The sequence below is a fragment of the Dermacentor silvarum genome, chromosome 9 (genome assembly GCF_013339745.2).
Source record: "Dermacentor silvarum isolate Dsil-2018 chromosome 9, BIME_Dsil_1.4, whole genome shotgun sequence".
NCBI lineage: Eukaryota > Metazoa > Arthropoda > Arachnida > Ixodida > Ixodidae > Dermacentor > Dermacentor silvarum.
In genome coordinates, this window is record NC_051162.1 from 122,750,565 (window position 1) to 122,770,892 (window position 20,328).

Genomic DNA, 20,328 nt, shown 5'->3' on the forward strand with positions numbered 1-20,328 from the left:
AGTTACTTTCGCAGAAAAGAGAAAAAGGCTTCGCAAATATTGTGCGTTCGAAAAAGCCACTCATAAAGAACTTAGTTTGTACCTGCTCAAAACATTTGTCTTTTGTGAAGAAAATCTTGTTTAAGATATTTGGTTTTATTATTTTTATAGGATTGAGCACAATATTGTCCGAAATTTAGGATTAGCAGCCGGCGCCACCTACATCCAGGAACAGGAATGCTGACACGGCCTTTTTGACCGTTTTTATTGCGTTTATTGAAGGTCCTAGGCCTCGAAAGCCTGGGAAGATATTGACAAGCTGTGGAGCGCCCCAAGCAATTTATTACAATAGCCTTTCAACAAACCAGTCTCGGTTGGGTTTCAAAGGAGGCTAATGTTGTGTGGCGTCATGGTGCTGAAGGTGGTCACCGCGGAGCCCACTATCATGAAGTTTTGGCACTCATTTGGTCAACTGCTATGCTGCTACATCAGGCCGAGATACAGCAGACGACCGAGCGAGAAGCCCTCTTTTGCGGGGGCTGCGTGAACTCGCCGAAGAAAAAGCGTGGGCTCATAAAGAGAAAGTGCACTAGTGGTCCAAGGCTGGAGTGAACAGCGGAGCTAGTGATTGACCTAGGTTTTCTTCCAGGTTTTACTAGGCTTCACCTTAATGTCACCATGGTGCATGGAGCGCGTCTCACCGCTTATAATTTATTTCCAGTCACTAAAGCCAGCATCGTGGCTTCGGGGAGATAAAAAAAGAACGCATCGTCTAGTTGGTTAGTTGAAGTATAATACGACAACGTGTATTTTGAAACCCTTTTTGATGTCTTCCATGAAAGTCCCCCTTCTTTGTTATCAATCTGCATCTTTTCAAGCCTTTTTTATTTGAAGTCACAGACAGCCTTGATTCCGTAGTACGGCGCTGATGTCTTTCGTAAAATTTTAAAGCTGCAGAGCTATCATGGATACCCTCACTGCTCAGCAAGGTTTGAACCAGGTGGACAATATTGTTGAGGCGAAAGATTGATCATTGTACGTAGCATGAGGAAACAATATTTTGCTGAATACCGTAGGGATTTCAGAAAGCCATTCTAGCACAGTGGTTACATGTGTTGAATGTTGCTGAGTTACTGTCGAGCAATATCTTACGTTTGTAGAGGGGCGTATTCGACATTTCTAGCAGGCGGCGTCAAGCGTAAGTGAGCAGTCAAGCGACGCAGAGCAGGCACAGCTGGACGCCCGCGTGGCTCACACTCGCGCCAAGTACTGGTGATCCGGCTGGCTCACTGGATGCACTGCAGGCTGGGGTTGTCCATTCACTCTTCATCTTGAATACAATTACCCCCGGTGCAAAAGCAGAGGCATCCTGGCGACTTACGACGTGGAAACGAGCGGGTCGTAGTATTGTTTCAGGTGGTGAAGGTGAACAAGATCGCGATCATGGCGGCGCATGTCGGATGTCGGTGTAAGCGGCTATATTACATAGTTGATCGAGAAGTGTGTTCCGCGATGCGGTACGGTCTGTCCTACTTCGAGATAAGTTTTGTCTGAAGTCCGGGCATGGTACAAGGCACGGACAAGCAAACATGTGAGCCGGGAGCGAAGTTCGGGTTGGTATTGTCGCCATCACAATTGCATTTTGGTCGTTGTTAGTCGTCAGAGGTGAAATTTCGGGCTAACTGACGGCATTTCTCAGCATATCTGGCGACGGCCAAAATGGGAGCACATTCTGACGCGTCTGGTTGACAGGGTAAAACAGTATCGATGGTAGAGGAAGGATTGCAATTGTAGATGAGAAAGTATAAGGAGAACCTCGTAGAACTTTGTGTAGCCGTATTATATGCGCACGTGACAAACGGGTGAAGTATGTCGTGGTTTGTATGTTGCGATGAAACGTACTTAGCGAGAATTTCATAAGAGTTCGAATGAAACGCTCCGTGAGCCCATTAGTTTGAGCATGGTACTCCGTGGTGGTTCGGGTAACTGCGCGGCAATGAGCAAGCAGGGCTTCAACCACCTGCGACAAATACACATGGCGTCTATTGCGCAGCAGTTTCCGAGGTGGGCCTTGGCGAAGAATGAAACGATGGACTAGAATGGATGGAACGTCCCGGGCGGTGGGTGCAGATAGAGCAGCGCTTTCAGCATACCGTGTAAGGTGATCAGCTGCGACAATTATCCACTGTTTGCCATCGTGTGTTAGCGGTAGCGGCCCGTGCATTTAAATTCCCACACGGTCGAAGGCACGAGCAGGGCACGGAATCGGCTGTAATAAACCGTGAGCTGGATGAGGCGAGCATTTACGGCGTTGCATTGCGGGTACGAGGGAATAAACTTTCGGACAAAGCTAAACACTCCTCGCGAGTAGCAACGATGTCGCAGGCGCTCATACGTCGTGAAGACGCCTGCGTGTGCACGCTGAGGGTCGGTGTGGAAAAAGGTGCACATATCGGAGCGCAAAGTCCACGGTATAACCTTGCCACAATATATATATATATATATATATATATATATATATAATATATATAGCCACTCGCGACCATCGTGTTCGTAGCGTTGATACAGAGGTTATCTCGGGCGGCAAAATGGACAGCTTAGTGACGCAGGAACGGGGAGATGAGAGATGCAGGTGAGCAGGAAAAGAGGTCTAAAAAAACAGACCACTCAGGGATACTTGCGCTGTTCTGAGGTGGGGGTGTCGATGTGGACCGACGACACTGCCTCGAAGGTGGAGACGGAGGCAGTGTCGGCTGGCAGCGGAGAACGTGACAGAGCGTCTGCATCAGTGTGCTTACGACCTGAGCGGTAGACTGCGCTTACGTCGTACTCTTGAATGCGTAGAGCATAGAGGGCAAGGCGTTGACACACGTCTTTTAAAGAGTACAAACAACAGAGGGCCTGATGGTCAGTTATCAGGCTGAAAGGCCGGCCTAAAAATAAAGCCGAAACTTTCCGAGTGCCCAAGTAATGGCCAGGCATTCTTTTTCTGTAACGCTATAGTTTCGTTACGCTTTGGTCACTGCACGACTGGTGTAAGCAACGAAGCATTCAGGGTAGCCAGGTCTGCGCTGAGCAAAGACAGCGCCAAGGCTCATACCGCTGCATTGGTACGCACTTCAGTTGGGGTGGTAGAATCGTCGTTTCGTAGTATAGGCGGAGACTTGAAGAGACGGCGTAAGGTCACGAACGCGGTTTAGGATGCAGGAGACCATGAACATAGGTCGTTGGCACCACTTAGGAGTTGTGTCAGGAGTGATTTACTCTAGGCAAAATTGCGAACAAAGCGTCTGAAGTAAGAACCGAGGCTCATCAAGGCGCGGAGTTCTATGGGTGTACCTTAGCATTTGGAAACTACCACTCCCAAAATTGACTTGGGCCACCCCCCAAATTGGCTTTTCCCAATTCGAAAATTGAGTTGACCCACGTGCAAAACCGACCTGGTCCACTCTAACAATTGAGTTGGACCACCCACAACATTTGGGTGGCCTGCCCTCCAAATTGACTTTGCGCAATTTGAGCCCATATGACCAAGTGATCCTGTTAGGTGTCATAGTCATGCGACTAAGAACCTTAAGTTCTAAGGTCACATGACCAAGTTATGACGTTATCTGACAATGTCAGGTGACATGAACGTCGAAATAGCATGGACGTTGATATAGCCGGCACGTCCAGCATGGTTTCGCATTCAGTGCATGTAAGGAGACTAAAGTGCCTCTAACTTTTTTGTATCACAAGTGTCGGTGTCGTTGAAGGTATGACAGCAAAAGAAAAAAAAAAACAGTCGCGGGCAAGTAAAGGAAAACGTAGGGAATGGATAATAGTAGAACGCTGGTGAAACACGTGTGGCGCGCCCATAACACGTGACGGGAGCACCCAATCAGGTACGGGCATGCGCCGGGGCAAGGGCGAGGGAAGGAAAGGGCCTCGCGCGCGTTGCGTCGGGTCCCCTTTTCAGTGTACGCTCGGCAAACGGATGGGAAGGCTTCGCGTTGTTCGGACGGCTGCGGAACAGGCCGCTTTCAATGAGAACCGCCATCAACGTAGCTGTGAGCAGGCTCGCGATCGCCGTGCGGCTCCTGAGTTCAAGGCAGCCCAAGCAAAGGCTTGGTTACAGCGCAGCCAGCGGATCCCACGTTAACCGCCCGTCTTACCGAAACCCAGCGTCAACGGAGGGCAGCAAACCCCGGGCCAGGGAACGCGACACCAAATTTTGAGGGTACGACAAAATTCGCGTGCACCCCTGTTCCCGGTAGGGGAAGGGCCAACGAATTTTTTTTAATGATTTAAGTGGTGGTATCGAGAAAGGAAACGCTAGCAAAGATCAAACGTAAGGTCTCCATTGGTCACCTCAAGAGGAACTTCTAACCATGAACTATGAAACATAGCATGAACTATGGAATTATTTATCCTATAACAGTCGTCACAATCTCATTCCGATTCTGTAACAGCAATTCCTCATAGAAACTTGTCTGCCAACTTGTGATTTGCGTCAAAAAGTATGACGAGTACAGTTTCATCTCTATATTCCGAATGTTGCATTTATTAAATAGCAAAACAAAACATGCAACGTCGAATATGAAGGTTAGGGAGTAGCAGAGGCCAGGCATACATAACGTGGTGCAAAAGAGATATATAAATTGGGCAGTGTCAGTAAACTACGCTTTCTCAATAACAAATAACTGACTCTTAGTGGTAGAGAAGGCTTGGTCAGTAAGATAACACGCAAGGAGGAAAGACGCTTGGTGACACCTCCTTGACGTCCATTCAATCATTTCATCGTGGCGTAATAGATGTTTACTGCATCCCATCGTGCCCATAGTTGACTGTACGTAAGTAAATGTGGACTGCATACTATTCTAAAGAAACCATAAACTGAACACGGCAAGCTTCGAGCTCATTTACTGCACCACATGAGCTCAAATACGAAAATTTTCTTGAACATTCGCGTCGTCAGGCCGACTTACTGTACTGCCGCTAGACAGTTGGCATGAAATAAAGAAAAAGCGTGGAATCTTTATTATTCAGCCTATTACTGGCACATCAATATAATTAGGCATTAAAATATCACCTTATCAATATAAATTGATCGTTTTTCTTTAGCGCCCTTTTATAGGCTGACAGGTATTCTGTACAACCAAGGGTTGGCTGCGTTCGATAACACAGAGTCTGAACCAGGGCATGCTATTGTCCTCCCTCTATATAATCACCGCCAGTGTTTCCGAAACAGCGTTCTTCGCCTAGCGAATATCGATGCGTGGCAATTGTTTCACTTTGTAGCTTTATTGAGTGGCTTCGTGCTCTTATTAGCAGCGCCGGTCGATATACCGTCCGTCCACGTGTGCGCGTGTGGTTGAGCCCGTGATCATACTTTCATGCCGTTATGCTCTATCTGCTTCAACCAAACTCGTTTCTTTTGCTGCTTCTGCGTGCTGCGTAGCACCGCCGCCCTGAGAGCCTCGCAAGATCGGCGGACACGCGCCCAACCCGAGGTGCCAAGCACTCATTCATCTTTTAACGAGGCATATACACACTCGGGTAAGTGCCGGTCGACTGCCGGCAGGCTTATAATAAGCCCATGCGCAACTTCAGAACTCTGATCCACGTGAGCTGGTGCGTCCGCTGGCAGTTCGGGCACGAACTTTCTTTGCTGCTCGAGCGAATGACCGATCATCTCCGCCGCTTCCACTATGGCAGGTTGTGTGCAATTGCTTGCCTTCAGTCTTGCTGTACAGTGATTCCGTGGCTGGCACTGCAATGGTACTGCCCGTATTCTGCGTCGCACTTTGTTTCCTAGGACCGTGCAACACGCGCACGTGCGCTTTTCTTTCCGATAGGCCAAAGACGCGGCAATTGAGCGGTTGGACAATTGTCACCTTCTGCACTGCCTTTCGAGTCGTACGCATTTCGGCTTATACCTCTCCGCCCCATTTCCTCGGTGTCGCCTTCATCCTCGTGACATCCGTGCGTAGATGTCTCACACTTGGCATCCGCCTCACGTGGTGTTTGAATTTTGCCATAGTTTATAAACATTGTCGCGCATTATTATAACAATTGAATGAGAATAGTGTTGTGACTTTCCTGTGCGTACGCATCAACATTGGATGGAACGACGAATTGTGCAGGATAAAAATGAACATACCTTCAAGGGTTGCGGTTGGTGGTGTAGCATTTAATTACTCGGTGCCCTAAAGCCTCGTTTTACATAGATTTCGTCATGTGCATTGGATCTGCATTCTTATTATCCTTATTATTGTTATTTTTATACATTCTGTGTTTAATTATTTATATGCTCCTGAAATTTTTATTATTCGAATTTTGTATTATATTATATACGGGCGTCAGCACTCAGACCTTCGCACTTTATGCGAATGTTGACGTAGCAGAGTGTTCAGATAAGAATAGACTTAGGCGGCTTCCGAACATCTTTTTTTAGTGAAGATTGTATGAGATGGGCAAATGTCTCTGTAGAAAGTAATCAACCTTTGTTTTGTGAGACGCAGCACCGATTTCCAGAACAAAAGTTGTACTTCACTTGAGGGGAGGAGCATTTTTGTGACTTGCCCATTTTACAACATTGAAGACCTGTCTCTCCAGAACTAAAGCATTGTACACCACCAAATATTTTTTTGTAATTTCAAACTATTAGAAGTACTGGCCCGAGAAATCGTAAAGATATGCCTCCCACCGTATTTTAAAAAAAAGTCGCCCAACGCTGCTTTCTGACCCTGAAATCAGTGGCATTGTGGCGCCATTTTAGCTACCTGAGGCGACGAAGCTGAACATGTTTTAGAGAAATCTTCTAACAGTTCTTTACAAATTACCTAATGCAATCTGCAGTTACATTGCGTATTTATTTGTTCATAAAATCCTGAAAATGAAAGCAATTGCAAAAGTGGCGAAAATTGGCCAACATTAAGGACGTCATCAAAAATAATACTCGTCTATTTTCAATAAAATTTCACAGAATCCCAATTGTTTATGCCGCTATCTCCATAATTTCACCCGTGCTGCGTCGCCTTACAGTCAGATTCATCATCATCAATATCAGCCTATTTCTATTTCTACTGCAGGAAGAAGGCCTCTCCCAAAGGTGTCCAATTACCCTGTCTTGTGCTAAATGATTCAAAATTGCGCATGCAAACTTCCTAATTTCATAACTCCACCTAATTTCCTGCCGTCCTAGACCGTGCTTCCCTTGCCTTGGCACCCATTCTGTCTCTCTAATGGTCCAGCGGTTATCTACCCTACTCATTACATCACCTGCCCAGCTCGATTTCTTTCACCTAATGTCAGCTAGAATATTGTGTATGCCCGTTGGCTCTCTTATCTACACCGCTCTCTTACTGTCTGTTAAGGTTAGACCTAACATTTTTCGTCCCATCGCACTTTGCGCACTCCTTAACTTGTTCTCGAGCTTCTCTGTTGACATACAAGTTTTCTACCTCATATTTCAGCACAGGTCGACTGTAATGATTGTACATTTTTCTTTTCAATGACAGTGGTGAGCTCCTAGCCAGTATATGGCAATGCTTGCCGTCCGGGACCCCTGTGAGTAATTGACCTAGATAAATGTACTTCTGCACAGACTCTAGATGCTGACTGGCGATCATAAATTCTTGATCCTGGTCAGACTATTGAACATTGACTTTGTCTTCTGCATATAATTCTTCAACCCCTCTCACACTCTCTGGGTTAAGGTCCTCAATCATCCGTTGCAATTCATCTCCAGTGTTTCTGAACAGGACAATTTCATCTGCAATACGAAGGTTGCTGAGATATTCGACGTTGATCCTCTCTCCTAAGCCTTCCCAATATTTCTTTCTTTCTTTCTTTTAGTACTCTCTGATTATGCTGATTTAGTTTACAAATGCATGATGCCTCCTCCGACCATCATGAGTTTTGCCAATGGACTGTGCGGCGCCTCAAAATGAAATTGTATAACTTTGGCGCATTCGTCAATAGTGTATGGTAATTAATTCCAGGAGAAGCTGAGTAGACACAATACTTCTTGAACTACGCCTCCCCATTGGAATGTGGCCGCCACGGCCGGGAGTTTATCCCGTGTCCTCGTTCTCGTTAGCAGAACGCTGTGCAGGTACTCATCCATCGCGACGGGCATGAACAAACAGCCTCGCACACAACCCTCATAGAGTTAACGTACACGGCAAACTGTGAACACTCACAGCGAAGCACACAGCCTTGTTTACCAGCACGTTGACTGCCTTCATCTCTCGCTCGGCCTGTACGCCAATTGAGAATGCTGCATCGATTGTTTAGCCGGCAATCATTGTCCATATTCCTCTAGGATTGTGATCAACACAGGTTTCGATAAACGAAAATGCGCACACCACGCCTGCATATCTCGCCATTCGCTTGTGTGCGATAATAATCCACTGTCCCAGCTCATACTACGCTTAAGGTGTTTTCGCTTTACTGTAGTACGAGATGCAGAGCCTGTAGCGAGCCTTTCGTCTTGTATGTGACGATTAGGCACGCGCGCACGTGATAATTGCTGGAAATAAAACCCAATGAAGACGGTTCAGTGCTCTATCGTATAAGTGAAAAGCAGCAATAAGTGGCCAAGACGTATTATTCCCATTTTCGACTTCACAGCGAAAAAAAAAAAAAGCAATGAAAGCAATTGCGTATAGCACTCACTGAGATGGCAGTCTTCGTATACATTAGTTTGAAGTGTTTAGTGGTCTGCTGTTCTCTGCCTCTGTTATATATTGGATTACGCGGCGCTACTGCAGATTTACCCCTGATGTGAAGAATACGAAGGCCACAAACCTCTGGGTTCCTACCTTCCTTAAGCTAGCGCTAGGTAAACACTGCTCAGCGCTGGTTTCATCGCTTACAATAACGAACACCGTTTGCAATAATATATATATATATATATATATATATATATATATATATATATATATATATATTGGATAGATAGATAGATAGATAGATAGATAGATAGATAGATAGATATATTATATCTATATAATATATATATATATATATATATATATTGGATAGATAGATAGATAGATAGATAGATAGATAGATAGATAGATAGATAGATAGATAGATAGATAGATAGATAGATAGAAAAACCTGCCGTGGTTGCTCAGTGGCTATGGTGTCGGGCTGCTGAGCACGAAGTCGCCGGATCGAATCACGGCCACGGCGGCCGCATTTCGATGGGGGCGAAATGCTAAAACACCCGTGTACTTAGATTTGGGTGTACGTTAATTAACCCCAGGTCGTCTCAATTTTCTGAGTCCCCCACTACGGCCTGCCTCATATTCAGATCGTGGTTTTGGCGCGTAAAACCCCATAATTTAATTAGATAGATAGAAAAGTGAATTAGTGAATTTTCATTACTTATATGAATACGTGTATCCATTTCTCGTGCAATTATTGTCCGCCTCTCGTGATATTGTGGCACAAGAAATGGAATTACGCTATCTTGCAACAGGTGACGCTTATAAACTCTGCAAAACTTCAACATGATCAGTCCATATACATGTATTGTGGGCATGTATTCTGCACTTCATCATCTCTACATTATCATCATCATGCATGTGCCCTTCATCATCGCGCGTGCGGGCGCATCATCAGCGTGGACTGTGCCGGAGGCTGTTCATGCCGGTTGTGGACGCCGCCCTTCTTCGCCGTGTCGTCTCTCTGGCTCAGTAAAGGTCCGCCCTTACTGTGACGTCACAAGTGATGGTGGTGCTTCTTGGTCCCCGTCCGCTACACCCCTGGCCTACTCCCTGGAGTTTCGTTAAGGTCGCCGCTTGTGCCCACTGCCGCCAGCATGTCGCAGGACGAGCAGCCTGGCGCTTCTACCCCTACCATCCCACCTCCACAAGCCGCACCTTCTGTGATCATCAGCGGCCACCAGCGTGATCCCCATATGTTCCCTGGTCTTCGCGGTGAAGATGCTGAGGATTGGCTGGATGATTACGAGCGCGTAAGCTCTGCTAATCGGTGGGGTGATCTCCACAAGCTCCACCAAGTCTCGTTCTACCTGACCGGTGTGGCGAAGACCTGATTTTTCAACCATGAGATTGATTTGTCCGATTGGACGAACTTCAAGCAGCAGCTTCGGCAAGTTTTTGGCACGCCAGCGGTTCACTCCGCCATTGCGAAGAAAACCCTGGATGCTCGCAAACAACACTCCGGCGAGTCCTACACATCGTGCATCGAGGATCTGCTTGCACTCTGTCACCATGTCAATGATCCCATGGCTTAGTCATACAGGATACGCCACATTCTTAAAGGTATTGGGACTGTGGCCTTCAACGCGCTCGCCATCAAGAACCCGGCTACCGTCGCTGACATCGTCTTGACGTGCCAGCGCCTCGACGAGCTCGAGTCCGTACGCTGGCAGGCAGACTTCAGCGAACACCGTTCTGCGGCAAACGCTGACTTGCGTATGATGATCCGGGCGATCATACGCAAAGAACTACAATCACTTTGCTTGTCATCTCCGTTGGTGATTCCTGGTGCAACATTGCGCGACGTCATCAGAGAGGAACTTGCGTCAATGACCTGCTCTGCGCATGTGGACCCTCCGGCCCCTCGCACCTTACCAACATACGCGCAGGTTGCTACCGCGCCTCCAACTAGTGTATGTTCAACGTTGCCTCTACCCACATAAGCGCAGGTTGGTGTCGCTCCTCGGGCCAATGTCCCCTCATTACCACTTGAGCCGTCATCGCCCCATCTGACCACACTATCTCACAGCGCACCGAGCGCCCCCTACTACCCGCCTTGGCGACCGTCTTGTCCTACCTAGACAGTTTTAGTTTTAGACAGTTTTAGTTTTAGACAGTTTTAGTTTAGCGTGGTTACCGGAATAGCGGGCGTACCGCAATAGCGGGATCGAAATGCGCATGCGCAGAACGCTAAACTACCCATACCGTTTACCGTGCGCACGCTATTTCTCAGAGTTAACGTTACCGTGTTAGCGTGGTTTACGTAGTTTACGTAAAACATGGCGGCGGTCCCGGTCGCCCGCTTCGAACTGAATTTGGCGTTGTTTTTCTAGAATTCACTTCGTTCGTAGCAAATGACTGCGTAAACAGCTTTTGCTTAGTCTCATGCCACTTCGCCGAGAGTGTGTTATGGATAATCTTGAGGAATTTTCGAGATCGCTTCTCGTTTCGAACGCGCCTAAGCCTAACGAGAGAAATTTTCTCCGAGATGCGAGCGCCATCTGTCGCTGAAGTCGGGAGATAGGCGCGACGACGGCATATGGCCTCTGAGATGGGAACATTTCGGAGGCTATGGTAGACAGCTTGTACTGCTTGCCTGTTTCGCTGCAGATCGTCGGACATGGGAAGTAAAAATACAACGCGCTCCTGGCTTCCATTGCGATGCCTCTCGCACTTTCCGGACGCACACACACATAGACTTAGGTGCCCTATGTATGCGAAATTCAAAGCGTAATGGAATAGCGTCCCGCACGTAAACTACGCTATCATGCTATACTAAAACTCTCTTTCTGCAAAGTGCGTTTGCGGAACGGTAACGCTACTTCCATTAACCCCGCTATTACGCTAACGTTAAACTAAAACTGTCTATTACTGTGGTTATCGTATCCATATATCACGTTTTTGCCGCAAGCGCCAACAAGATGAGCGTCGCGGGTACGACCTGTGTGAACGCGATGCGTATTCTGGTGGGGCCTCATACCAAAGCCGTCGTTACGCTTCCCCTCCGCGCCGTTCCCCATCTTCGCCCGCAACCACCGAGACGCCGAATGGTTACTGCACCACCAGACGCCGATCACCTTCGCCCTTCCGCCGCTCCTCGTCACCGCTTCGGCCTGCCTCATACCTCTGACCGCCAACCGGAAAACTAAGTAATGCAGTTTTCGGAGGAAAAACTGCATTCACCGACAGGACTACAATTCCTCCAGTGCACCCTTGTAATATGATGTCCGTGTTTGTTGAAGGTGTGCACGTTTAAGCTTTGGTGGACACCGGTGCGACTTTATCTGTTATGCATTCTGATTTGTGTAGGCGTCTCAGGAAAGTTACGACGCGTTACGATGGACCCGCGCTGGTCCACAGGTGAACTATCCCACGTCATCGCATTACTCGTGCGATGCTCTTACCATTGAGCTACCGCGGAGCCGTTTTCCCATCCACTTTCTGGGAAATCTATGTTTTGACAACTAGAACTAACCCTGAGAGTGTTATCCAGATCAAGTGCTCGTGACGCCTGCGGCAGAAAGTATATTCCACATCCGCCGCCATGGTTTGTGAGTGGTGGCGCTGGCTAACACTCCCAGGATTAGTTCTAGTTGTAAACACATAAATACCCCAGAAAGTGGATGGGAAGACGGCTCCGCGGTAGCTCAATGGTAAGAGCATCGCACACGTATTGTGAAGGCGTGGGATCGTTCAGCACCTGCGAACAGTTGTTTTTTTTTCATCCATTTTTATGTTCTTTTAATTAATCATTTCCTTAATTCAATTAGTAAGTACAAGTAATTTCCCCTATGTTCTATGTCGACCTTGGTGTCATTGTTTGTTGGCTTCTTATGATATGATTAATAATAATCGGGCCCCTTGCATGGTTCTCTTTTTTTCTCGTTCATTATATATGTATATATATATATATATATATATATATATATATATTGACTGATCATGTTGAAGTTTTACAGAATTTTTTAAGCGTCACCTTTTGCAGATAGCGTAACTTCATTTCTTGAGCTAGAATATCCCGCGAGGCGGACCTTGATTGCACGAGAAATGAAAAACGCGTATTCGTATAAATAATGGAAATTCACTGATTCACTTTTTAAGTAATTACTTAACGGTGCATATTGCAAACTAGGAATTGTAGCCGGTTAGATTGCAGGGCGTATCCACTTAGAACGGATATCCAGCATGACACCAGTTTCGAGATATTCATTGCCAAAGTGTGCGAAGAAATCCGTCGACGTTCCAGTCATTGTTATGCTTCAATGCATAAAGGAGCCTTTTGATAAAAATTAAGTGGATTAACAACGGGGCCTTTTCAACGGCATTTCGATGGCGCATTTCTCGAAACATGTGCAATCTACAAAATTTGTTCCCAGTGAATATGCCTTGCACGCTAACCAAGACATATAATAAATTGCAATATGTGCCTTAATGTAATTATTTGAGAAGTTAATTAGTGAGTTTTCGTCAAATAATTGAGTATGTGTTTTGATTTTTCGTGCAAGTAATGTCCGCTCTGAATATTTAGCTCAAGGAATGGAATAGTGCTACGCGCCAAAAAATTTTTTTTTTTAAATTCCGCGAAGTTTAGAAATGATCATGCCGTATAATGCCTATGTTTGACATCATAGAGAAAGTAACAGCCCGGTATGTGTCTTGTCATCATCATCATCATCATCATCATCATCATCATCATCATCATACAAGTATACTTGTATGATACATACAATACAATACATACATCATACAAGGACGAGTATACAAGCACATAACCACTGGCCTAGCCCTAAACAAAAACGCGCACGACTGGCTGTGTGTATCTTTGGTAAAGTAAATGTAAAGACCTACTCGGCAGATCGTTTTGGGGATGAAGACACAGCTTACAGAGCAAGACTCGCGCTAGACCATAACATACACCACTATAGCGTTGTTTGGGCTTGTGTTTGGGGGTTCTTATTTCATCGTGCTTCGTATATATAGCTTCAAGACAAACTGACTCACTCAAGTCAAGTTATCGCCGACAGACTTCCCTAGCTTGCCTATTAACAACACGAACTCCAGCGTAGCAAAGGTCTCTGGTCCCGACAAAAACGGCACCGCAGGGCTTTTTTTTTTTTAGGAACACCCGTCACATTCCTTCGTTTGGTTCCGATTGCTTTCCCAGCAAACGCTAATTTTCAATTCGTGCAGGAATGTTTTGTAGCCGTCTTGCACCTGGAAAGCGTTCACTTTAGATACGAACCAAGAGCAAGAACAGGACATTCAGACAGCGTTACCTTCGAAAGTTGGTGTCTTTCAGTGAAACAACATAACATTATTTTAGATCCTGCATGTCAACTCATGCAACGCACTTCCAGCCTCTGATGTAACATGAGAGATGTGTAAGCTTTCTTCGTAACGCTAATAATCCCATGCCATAATGTTTCTATCAATTAAGTCAGCCATGTTTGCAAAATATGTCTCCCTTACTAAGTGGAAGCTATGTGGAACAAATTTGGTTGAGCGTGGAGACATCCTTCGTTCAAGCTTCTTTCCTTTTTTTTTTTTACTGTATGTCACTATAAACTTAAGTATAAACATAAGTTGTATTTAGTAATCGGTACGTCTTAATCTCATTCCACAAGGGTTGTGCCAACTAAGTGATTCATATGGGAAACCTTATTCCCTTGCCCAGTATGAAACATATGTCGAAGGCAATGACAAACGTAATGGTCGACACTTTTCCGCCGAATGAATAAACGAATTGTTTTGAAATAATAGTTCACCAGTCTATACCGATCTGTCGTGGTTCTCCATAGTGCATATTTAACCCTCCCGGGTCGATATTGTTCTTTTAATATTTTAAGATGACCAAACTGTACTCAGCGCAACTTAACAGGGATATGAGGAAATAAAATAAGAACAAAATTACCCTAGCGATTTCTCATGGTGTGAGAGTTGACCGTCACACTTTCCGTATGTTTTGGAGATATTGTCGGGTGTTAGGCTTCGAAATTTGATTTAGTGTCTTGAGGGAAATTGGCACACAATAATTTAGTGGCTTTCATTGTATGTCTAAGCGACAATACGCGCCTTAGGTGCCAGGCTCCGAAGGGGCCGTTCAGGTGCCTAATCTGAACATGTGGTGTTGTGTGGGCATTTTATTTTGTGAATATCAGAGAGAACCAATGCTTTCCGCAGCTAAAGATTCTATCACCTATATTTCTCAAGCTTGTTTGGGCCTTTGCTCGTTTCCGTGTCGGCTATTTATTTTCAAGCCCTATTGTTTCAAACCGGAATCATTATCCCAGAAAGGCATAGGCACCTTCCTTTCGAGCGGTCTTGAATACCGAATGAACGCGTGCTTTGAAGTGCTGTGTCACAGACTATATGGCTCACGCGTTTTTCGGCTAGCTAAGCAAAGTATATAAGTAGAATGTAGAGAAAGCATGAAAAGCATCAAAGAGCGTAACTATGAGGTTGAAAAATATGTTACGCAGTCCGCGAACCCTATAGGTCCGCTACGATCGAGGGATCGATTGCGCTAAATATTCGATAACATCGCTCCGTTCGCCATAGCCAAATGTCATGTGCCCTTTGACTGGACAATAATAGGATCCAACAAGTAATCCCAAGGAAACTTTCGATCCTAACTGAGGTCGGTTGCTATGACGCGCACTTTGAGAACAAATGCAGCACGCAGCAGTGTCGTGCTTTCCATTTGCGAAGCCGTGGGCAATCACAGAAGGGGTCCTATTTTCCAGTCGCCGACCCTTTCTCCTGGTTTTCCACAGGAGAGTAATTAATCACGCTTCTCTAACGAATAATGACTTGTTCGAAGCAGGCAACATCTCTTGGACATTTCCTGCGTCCCTCGGTGCCAGTTTCATTGGTCCGAGCGACGCGGGAACGTCACGGTAAATTTCAGCTGCGCGGTTTGCCTCGGCTGCACCTTCACTCTGGGCTTTCTGTGTTATTGCCTCGTGAAATCGTTGGAGCGTGGCGCTCGCGGCTATGTTTATGAGTAGTCCACTAGAGAATTATTAATACCAGTGCACACTTCTTTGTCATGCAAAATAAAATAATGTATCAGTACGCTTTGGGATAGAGAGAAAGAAAGCCATACCGTGAACGAGGGAAATGAAAAGGAATTGAGTTTTACCGAGGCCGCCATGAATTTTCCTAAATTTTTACCTGGAATGAAGTCGGGTGCTACCGTCCTTGCAAGTTTCCCAAGGAGCACGGTGTCACTATGAGAACGCCGGCGTGTGGACTGCGATGTTTGTTTCAAACGTGGCTTGGTTTCAAACATTGTCATTACCGCTCAGATAATAATACGAAAACTTTGAATAAATAATGAATCACAGGTGGGGCGCTGTCACAGGTGGGGCGCTGCTAACCAGACTAGTCTTTGTAGTGTCCTTGCTCTCCGAGAAAGATGCCATTCAGAAGTCAGCATGTCCTGGAATTGACATGCATACATCAAACAGCCCGGTCGCGAAAAGTTTTCTGAGTAATTATGATACACTATACTAAGGAGGGTGGAAACAATTATAAGAAAAGAAGCCAAAGTCAGTGTGGACACCCTCGCCGAGGTATGTTAACTGAGAGTCACAAGCGGTCGCACTGTCCAGTCCCCTACAAAAAGTGCAGTAGTGCTTCTGCTGCCTTGTGGATGCTAGAACACTCCCTCAATAAGCTTAAGCTACATTCACATGAACCCAACAATGTCGAGTCACGTTGGCTTGTCGAGCCCAAAGCCAGTTGTTGGGTTCATGGAAACGCTATCGTCTATGGTCGAACGAGCGTCGAGACAAAATTTCTCTACTTGCGTGGAGGAGGCCGAAATGTCAGCGACAGCACAGCAGGATCACTGAGGGCAAGCGCGGTGACGGCGCTGGGGAAGACGAGGGAAATGTCAGCGGCGGCGCCCGTAGAACGTTCTGGAAACGGCGGCAGCACGCTCGCACGCCTGTATACGTAGCCGCTTAGGCTCAGAGCTTCATTCCACATCGCTATGGGTGACGACGCGCCAGGCCCTACACTCTAAAAAAAAAAGTTTACACCCTTTGGGTGGTTTCTTGTCTCCAAACAATAATGGTCATCTGTTTTGTCCGCATTTCCTTTCTCTAACGCTGGGAGCCCGGTACTTCCTAGTCACGCGCATGGAGGAAGGAAACAAAACAGGAGAGGCCCTGACGTTACTTTTTTGAAGCCGGAAGTGCAGCCATGTTGGTGTGCCACCTCTATTTGCACCTCCAATCTGGGGTTCTGCAGCTCGCCGGAACAGATGGGCACGAACTTTGAACTTGCATTGTTACGAGCCGCCGGAAGTGTGTGCTGCCGACTCGCGTCAAAACAAAGCCTACGAAACTTCTGTAGCAATTTTATAGTGAAGCAGACGCGCTCCTCTGTTTTTCCGTGGCACGTTGAAGAGACGACGAAGACCCGGGCCGTGATTGCTTGAGTGCATCTGTTGCTGGCTAACACTCATACTCACAGACACAATGCACAACTTTCAAGCTTACGCACCGCACTCCAAAGTCAGCTTTTCTCGCGAACAAAAGGTGTTGCGAGAAAGACACCGACGGAAAAATCTTATCTCACTTTTCAGAGACCGAGAGCAGCAGCAAAAGCTTCAGGAGCGCGGTTGCCATGGCAACGTTGACATTTGGGGTACCCGTCCCAGTGCTCCTTTGCGAGAAACAACACGTGACTTCCGCCACACCTTTTCCAATATGTTCGTGCTGGCCAGGGCCTCTCCTTGGGTTTCCTTCCTCCATGGTCACGCGCGTTATCAACGTGACATTGCATTCTCGACAGGAAAACAGCGAGCGCCGAGTTTTCAAGAAAGAAAACGCAAGCAAGGCAGACGACGATTATTGTTTGGGGACAAGATACAACCCAAAGGGTGTGAACTTTTTTTAGAGTGTAGTCGCACTCTGTGCAAGTACGCCACGGCGGAAGAGGCGTGCGAGCGTGCTGCCGCCATTTCCAGAACGTTCTACGGGCGTCGCCGCTGACATTTCCCTCGACATGCCGCTCGTCGTAACCGCCGTCGGGAAGAAGCGGCTTTGGATGAAGCTGCGGAAGTGGCCCGACGAGAGCAACTTACGGCCCTAATGCGACGCAGGCGTTCTGGGAATGCAGAATTGGCGGAGAAAGAGGGCGCTGATGCACGTGCAAGACGAGCCGCCTTGAGAGGTGAACAAGGAGTTCAACAGCCGATCAGCAGAGGGTCCAAGTAGGCTTTCGCCTTGGCATTCTTAGGAAGTTCTAAGCATACCCCGTAGTTTTTCTTGGCAGATAGGCACTGCCACGAAGTACGCGCGTGGCCTCCGAAATCAGAAGGGTGGTGCGCGGGTGGCTGCGAACGCTGAGAAATGTTCCTTCGCTTATCCAGACTCATGCACGCCATGTATCCAGACCACGACCTACTGTACTACTGACCTGACCAGCGAGCAGAACGCCAGCGTGCCTGAACGCGTGACCAAGGTAGGTAGCAAAATGGTTACATACATTCATACCTACATACATGCATAGATACATACATAGATGCATACATACATACATACATACATACATACATACATACATACATACATACATACATACATACATACATACATACATACATACATACATACATACATACATACATGCATACATACATGCATGCATGCATGCATGCATACACAGATGCATACATAGATGCATACAAACTATCGTGAGCAATATGAGCTCGAACACGGGAGCGCGTGGAAAATAGCCTCAAAACCTAGATAGCGTCATACATGGATGGCGCTGCCGAAACCGGAGGGGAAAGGAGGGGCGCTCTTGTGCTAACTGTTGGCACTCCCGCTTCGCTAGCGTACAAAAAAAAATGATAAAAGTGGCGTATCCGAACGCTCAGCCAACACCGCCTAGATTTAATACAAGCATGACCTGTGCATTATGGCAGTCTACGTCACAGCCGATATCTCAGCAGCTGCATAGCCTGATGGGTCATTTGATGTAGCTGTGCGCGTTGATGTGAATTGATATCACCGCTAGCGGCCAGTGACATGCTACAAGCTACCGTTTTGCAGCAATGATATCGAGGCGGGAGTGTGAACAGCCAGCGGAAGCGCGGCGCCCTTTCCAATTTGTTTCCAAAAGCGGCCGCTGCAAATCGGCCGATGTAGGGTTCGGGGCTATTTTCCACGAGCTCGCGTGTTCGAACTCATATTGCTCACGATAGTACATGCATGCATGCATGCATGCATGCATACATACATACATACATACATACATACATACATACATACATACATACATACATACATACATACATACATACATACATACATTGCCCCCGGAATGTCCGTGAAGTACCGTGAAAATGATAACGCGTTAAAAATGTAACCAGAAAGAGAGAAAGAAAACAATTTATTGTAATGGTGGCTCTAGGCCTACTTGGGAGAGTATAAGGGGAAGGGCGCTACGTAAGGGCTCACTATAGAAGCTTCGCACGAGAAGCTCCACAGTGAGTTGAATGTCTCTTTGACGTTGGTCGCTGGTCGGACCTAGTCTTCAAACATTACCACCTCCTAAGGCCCGTATTCAACCCGGAATGTCTTTATTCCTTCACCTTCCTCCACGAGGTGACGGACGTTGAGACCTACCGTGTTTTCATTTCACTTGCGGATGGCTGGAGTCAGCGTGCTGTCACCGCCACTATAATAAGGGGATTGTGTCTGTTTTCACGGCGTGCTCTGCTCTTACCTTGTTTATAAGGACTTGTGGTGCTCGAGATGCTCTTTGAGGAGAGAGTTCTCTGGATCCGGGGTCGCAGCCAGGACATGTTCTCTGCGGCGTCTCCGGAGGCAGGGCCGTTCCACTTCCGGGCAGCAACCTAACGCGCTCTAATAGTGCAGAAACGCGAGAGAAGCGCCTTAAATAAAATCACAAACGTCAATATCCGCACATTTTTCTAACACACGCGGACGGGGGCACAGTTACCTTGCAACACTCAGCGTTCAGCAAGTTGGCAGGGATTCATTGTTACTGAAAGGGGAAAACGTGCGAACTTGGACAGCAACAGGAATGACGAGGTTCGTTCGTCTCTGCTTCTGTTAGGATTTGAGCGGCTCACTTTCAGTAGCATTACAGTTATATTGGTGCCGTATAGATCAAAGAGTTTTCAAATCCACTGACGTCCAATTGACGTAACAGCCGACATAATCATGGGGCCATAGAGAAAGAAATTCAACAAGAGGGGACACTTGGCAAAAACTGCCAACAGGAAACACGTCACCATACGCCACGCTATAGTATTGATGCCGAACGTTAGCTGCCGCGAGCATCGACAAAAAGAAAGTGAAATTAAGTTAACAGACATTGATTTATTTTTTAAATTCTTTGCCGCGAAAACTAAAACGTTTTGCGTATAAATGAATTTAAACTTTGCGACTTATTTTTCTTACCTTACCTAGCGACAGGCCAATGACGCGCCAGATGCATGCGTCATCCGCCAGACCGAGGCGAGCGAGGGCGGCTGCGCGCGCGTTTGAGCGCTCGCCTGCGGCGATCCGTCTATTTCTCTCTCTCTCTTTTTTTAATGTAGCTTGGTTTCTTGGGCTGACGGCGTATTCTTGCGTTCCTTCTGCACTGG

The 20,328-nt window shown here is 46.7% G+C and overlaps 1 protein-coding gene across 1 annotated transcript in view; it reads right to left on the reverse strand.

Moving 5' to 3' along the window:
- Nucleotides 1-2,646: 2,646 nt before the first annotated feature.
- LOC119463878 (uncharacterized) overlaps nucleotides 2,647-20,328 on the reverse strand; it is a 57,494-nt gene continuing 39,812 nt past the window's right edge. The window contains exon 5 of the mRNA XM_037724699.1: nucleotides 2,647-2,810. Coding sequence (XP_037580627.1) covers nucleotides 2,647-2,810 — 164 coding nt within the window. The remainder of the gene's footprint in view (nucleotides 2,811-20,328) is intronic.